The following is a 5,561-nucleotide window of genomic DNA, read 5'->3' on the forward strand; positions in this document are numbered from 1 at the left end:
ACATCACAGCATCACCCAGATCCCTCACCCACACCCTATGGGCTGCTGCTAGCACTCACACAACAGGCTAAAAGCCATTTCCTGTTGTGCTATTATGGTACAACATAGTTCAAAGTACTGATCAGTGTTTCCTGGTTGGCTGCTTTGAGGATGAGAACACACACACACACACACACACACAGCACACACACCACCACAGCACACACACACACAGCACACACACACACACACATACACGCACACACACAAACATACATACACACACACACACACCATTTGAATCAATCACACACACACATCATTTGAAACATGAATGTGTGTGTATTTGTGTGTGTCTGTGTGTGTGTGTGTGTGTGTGTGTGTGTGTGTGTGTGTGTGTGTGTGCGTGTGTTTGTGTCAGCGTGTGTGTTTTATGGGGTGACCGCCCACTGAAAGGTTTGGCTTTGACTTGATTTTCGCTTCATCACTTTAAGTGTGATGTGTGGCGGGGGCGGTCCTGATGGCCTCTTAAATCTGGCCCGCAGCGCCTGATTGGCCCCACCTCATTTTTCTAATTACTTTAATGGACCTGATTGGCCACGCTGATGCCTGCTGTAAGCATTCCTTCCTCAGCGATATTAACGAGCAAAAGCACTCACAGGGGTCCTGAGCTGGGGGCCTCGCCATGCCAAACGGCTGTCTGCGCCAAATGCCTGCACAAAAAGTAAAAGAAAAAATATTATATATATATATATAAATGTATACATATATATATATATAAATATATATGTGTGTGTGTCATCACTCCACTCCAGTGTGAGGGAAGTGTAGAAAGGTGTGAAGGAGAGTTTTAGACGACGTGTAGACAGGAGAGAACTTGTTTTTTTTTTACTCCCTCTCTCTTGAATAAAAGACTTCAGTGTGTTTGAGCCCACACCTGTCTGGTCTATTGTCAGATCCGACAGCGGCGGCGATGACAGATTATTTGAAGCGTTGGCAGAACATGATGGAGTGTCGGCCATTTTGCTGAAAAAAAAAACCTTGATGTCACTGTTTTTATTATTATTTTTGTTTTTATCTTTTTTTTTCTTCCTCCTAAAACCGGTAAAGTAGCACTTATTGGTGCAGCACCAGAGTATTTTATTCTCTGGTGTGTGTTTGTGTGTGTGTGTGTGAGTGGTGTGTGTATGTGTGAGTGTGTGTGTTATGAGCTTTGAGAATGGTTGATGTTTTTGTTTTTGCAGCGTGCACTTTTCTTGCTTTCTACTGTTATTTTTCTTCTCCTGTTTTTTGCCGTCCTTTCTTTGTGAATGCAGGGCCTTGACTGTGACGCCTGTCCTGATTGTGACATTACCCACAATGCACCTCAGCTTGTCTAACAGATGTAAAAGGAATATTTTAGCCTGTTAAGCTTCATGGTCTTGGAGAAATGTTGTGCTGGAATGTAATATTAAAGTGATATTTTTCTACATAATAACCCCACCTGCTGTCCTTGGTATTTTCTCTCTCTCTCTCTCTCTCTCTCTCTCTCTCTCTCTCTCTCTCTCTCTCTCTCTCTCTCTCTCTCTCTCTCTCTCTCTCTTTCTCTTTGTGGCCTGGGCGTCTCTGCCTGTCAGGAATAACCAATGCTGATAAGAGCAAGGCTACTGGAGTAATGAATCTTCACCCTTTTGTAAAGTTGTGATGTTCTATTCCAACACTATTCAGAGCATCTGTTCTCCTCCCCCTGAGAGGCCGTATGAAGTTGACTAGGAGTTCAAGACTGCATTAACGCCAGCATGTACACATGATAAGCATCTTCACCATCACTGAACTCAACTCACTCACTCTTAGCCCAGACAGCGCTCCTGGCTCAACACAGGCTTTCTGCCAGGTCCAAAAAACAAGTGTGTGTGTGTGTGTGTGTGTGTGTGTGTGTGTGTGTGTGTGTGTGTGTGTTTGTGTGTGGTGTCATCAGCCTCATGTGTGTGTGTGTTCTTGTCCTCTGTACAGAGCTGAGACATGTTGACTTTGGGAACAATCAGCTTTTCCATGGGAGGGAACGAGGAGGTGAGTCTCTCTCACTCCTCACTCTCAGTCTGTTCACTTTCCTGTTCTATTTCTCTCCATATCTCAGTCCCTCGTTCATTTTCCCTTTCTCTCTCTCTCTCTCTCTCTCTCTCTCTCTCTCTCTCTCTCTCTCTCTCTCCCTCTCTCTCCCTCTCTCTCTGAGCCTGGGGGTGATATGGCTTGTTGTGTGGCTGCTGCTGTTGGATGTTTATGATGGCTGGTGTAATATATTACATTTGAGAAATGCACCAACAGCATTCTGCCTCTCGCCCCACGCTGCCCTTTCTGCACTAATTGCACATTTATTCTCTCCATCTGCTGCCTGCTCTCTCTCTCCATCTCTCTTTCTCCATCTCTCTTTCTCTCTCTCTCCATCTCTCTTTCTCTCTTTCTCCATCTCTCTCTTTCTCTCTCTCTCCACCTCTCCCTGTCTCTCTTTCTATCTCTCTCTTATTCGGTCGGTCTCTCTCCCTTTCACACACTCACTCACTCACACGCATTCTCTCTCTCCTCCTCCAACACACACACACACACACACACACACACACACACACACACACACACACACACACACACACACACACACACACACACACACTGACTCATACAAACACACACAATCTCTGACTACGCAATAGTTGGGTTTTTCGCAGTCTTTCTTTCTTCTGACATTTATTTGAACAGCAACATCAAACATTTGATCTGCTCACAGACACTTCACCTCTTCACAGTCCCAGCTCACAAACACTGTGTACTTCTGTCAGGAAGGAAGCCTCCCCCTTCCTCTGCTCTCTATTTCAAATCACTCACACTCAGAGTTTCATATCTCATATTTCTCCAGACAGTTTAAAGGCATATTTGCTTATATCATTTGCCATATCATGTGTTGTTTATCACAATAATAATAATCTCTCTCTTTTCTTTTCCCTCCCTCATCTCTCTCTCCTCCTCTCCCCCCATCCCCTGTATACCCTTCTATCCCTCACTTTCTTCCTCTTTTCCCTCCCTCATCTCTCTCTCCTCCTCTCCCCCCATCCCCTGTATACCCTTCTATCCCTCACTTTCTTCCTCTTTTCCCTCTCTCTCTCTCTTCCTCCTCTCTCCCTCTTTTCTCCCCAGGCTACCCCTTCCCTGATTGGAGCACCCCTCGGCCGTCGCTAGGCGACCCCTCGGCGTCCGGCGGACCGTCGTCCTCCTCGGAGTCGGAGCGCGAGGAGCGTGAGCGCGCCAACGCCTGGCTCTACTCGCTGGACCCCATCCTGCTGACCATCATCGTGATGAGCTCGCTGGGCGTGCTGCTGGGCGCCGTCTGCGCCGGCCTGCTGCTCTACTGCACGTGCTCGTACAGCGGCCTGTCCTCGCGCTCCGCCACCACGCTGGAGAACTACAACTTCGAGCTGTACGACGGCATCAAGCACAAGGTCAAGATCAACCAGCAGCGCTGCTGCTCCGAGGCCTAGAGGACGCCCCGGCTACAGGGACGAGAGGGGGGGAGAGAGAGAGAGAGAGGGGGAGAGAGAGAGAGAGAGAGAGAGAGGGGGGGGGGGAGAGAGAGATCAAGGGGAAGAAGAAAGAGTTTGGCTTCTAAGAGACACTTTTTTATCTCCTCTCTCTCTCTCTTAGTACCTTTCTTTCATCTTTCATTTTCATTGGAGGGAGAGGAAGACAAGGGTGCTGGAAAAGAAACCCCCTCCCTTCTCTCTTTCTCTCCTTCTCTCTTTCTCTCTCTCTCTGTCTAATGGAAACCTTTATCTCACTTACGTGTGGTCAGAGAAGTGGACAGAGATAGGGGGCGCTAGAGAGGACATCCTCGCCTGACCCAGCTGCTCACTCGCTCTTGCTCTCCTCATCTTGTCATGTTTGCTCTCTCCGTCCCCGCCATGCTGAGGCTAGACTGTGAGAGAATCAGACTTCTCCGTCCACAAAGACCCACCCGGCACTTGAACAGCAGCCCACTGCAGAGTCTCCATCCTGGGGAGGATGGGGGGAGGAGAGACCCCCCCTTCCCACCCTTCACCCATACGCTGGTCCTGGAGGATCTTCTGTCAGGAGCCAGAAAAAAGAAACAGATTTTAAGACATATCAATTGAAGCGCCTATCCCCAAAAAATACGATATAGTGAGAGCCATGTCCGATGAAGAAGCTGAAGAAAAGGTAGATGTATATGACTTTAGATTTCTATATAAAATAAGAAAATGCAAACAAAAAAAAAGTATTTCTTGAAAGTGGCCGGTGGAGCGTAGTTGTGAGTGGCACTAGGACTTGTGTTCGACGGTAGTTCTGCTCCTTGCTTCCGTGTCGTGCAAAGCTGTGGCCTAGACGATTGTGGACAGTTTTGTTTGGTTTCCTTGGATTCTTTTTAGGTTCGTTCCTTAGACTTGTGTTTCCAGGACAACGCCAGAGCAGCTTTGTGTTCTGTTCCCTCTGTGTACATGCTGTAGTCATCTTTGGCGTCGGGGTCCGAATGACCCCCTGTGTTTAGATCCTTGTTGATTTTAATCTGTTTGTTTGTTTGTTTTGTGTGCTATTTTATGTCATTTTGAGTTCTGTCACAGCAGTCTCTAAATCTAGACAGTCTTGCAGTCGTGAAGGAAAATCAAAAGAATGCGCTCTTCAGAAGGGCCAGGCTAGTCTTTAATGTTTTTTTATTTAGAATTCTATTTGTTTTTGCTTTTGTTTTTATTATTATTATTATTATTGTTGTTGTTATTGTTGTTGTTGTTCCCTCTATTCAACACAGTGTGTGACTGTGTGTTAGCCATTAGGATTCTTTTTATCGCAACCTATGGATTGCAGAAAAACTTTGTGGCCGTTGAACAGTGGATGAGGCAAACTCCCCAACCCACACAGAGAGAGAGAAAGAGTGTGGAAGAGAGGGACAGAAAGAGTGAATTTATTCTTTAGCTTTCCCTCTTATTTAACACAACAAATTATTGAGAAAGCAGAGGAAAAGTGCACGTGTGTGTGTGCATGCATGTGTGAATGTGTGTGTGTGTGTGTGTGTGTTTGTGAATGTGTGTGTGTGTGTGTCTGTGTGTTTGTTTGTGTGTGTGTGTGTGTCTGTGTGTGTGTTTGTGTGTGTGTGTGTGTGTGTGTGTGTGTGTGTGTGTGTGTGTGAGGGGGGGGGGGTGTCAGGGCAGTAACAGGAGATCGTCATGGTAATTATCAAGGGCCTCACCCTATTCCCGGTCACATGGTTGAGCCTTAAGTATACTAGTTACTGGAGGAGGAGAGCCTTAAGTATACTAGTTACTGGAGGAGGAGAGCCATGGACAGAGAGAGAGAGAGAGAGAGAGAGGAAGAGAGAGAGAGAGAGTGGAAGAGAGAGAGAGAGAGAGAGAGGAAGAGAGAGAGAGAGAGGAAGAGAGAGAGAGAGAGTGGAAGAGAGAGAGAGAGTGGAAGAGAGAGAGAGCAGTTACAAAAAGTCAGATCCACAGCCGCCTTCTGCTCCTCACCTAGGCCTTATACTCCATCACACACTACTGTCCACTACAACAACACAACTAGCATGTCTCTGATTGGTTGATCCTCTT

At 46.8% G+C, this 5,561-nt stretch overlaps 1 protein-coding gene across 1 annotated transcript; it reads left to right on the forward strand.

Moving 5' to 3' along the window:
* Nucleotides 1-1,527: 1,527 nt before the first annotated feature.
* Nucleotides 1,528-5,097, forward strand: LOC121687908 (neuropilin-2-like). Its single transcript, XM_042067096.1, has 2 exons — nt 1,528-2,028; nt 3,148-5,097. The coding sequence occupies exons 1-2, from the start codon at nt 1,941-1,943 to the stop codon at nt 3,486-3,488; spliced, it is 429 nt and encodes a 142-aa protein (XP_041923030.1). The 5' UTR covers nt 1,528-1,940; the 3' UTR covers nt 3,489-5,097.
* Nucleotides 5,098-5,561: the final 464 nt, after the last annotated feature.

The sequence above is a fragment of the Alosa sapidissima genome, chromosome 2 (assembly GCF_018492685.1).
Source record: "Alosa sapidissima isolate fAloSap1 chromosome 2, fAloSap1.pri, whole genome shotgun sequence".
NCBI lineage: Eukaryota > Metazoa > Chordata > Actinopteri > Clupeiformes > Clupeidae > Alosa > Alosa sapidissima.

Coding starts and splice junctions, on each gene's coding strand:
- LOC121687908 (XM_042067096.1), top strand. CDS start 1,941: ATGTGTGTGTGTGTTCTTGTCCTCTGTACAGAGCTGAGACATGTTGAC. Junction 2,029..3,147: donor CCATGGGAGGGAACGAGGAG/GTGAGTCTCTCT, acceptor TTTTCTCCCCAG/GCTACCCCTTCCCTGATTGG.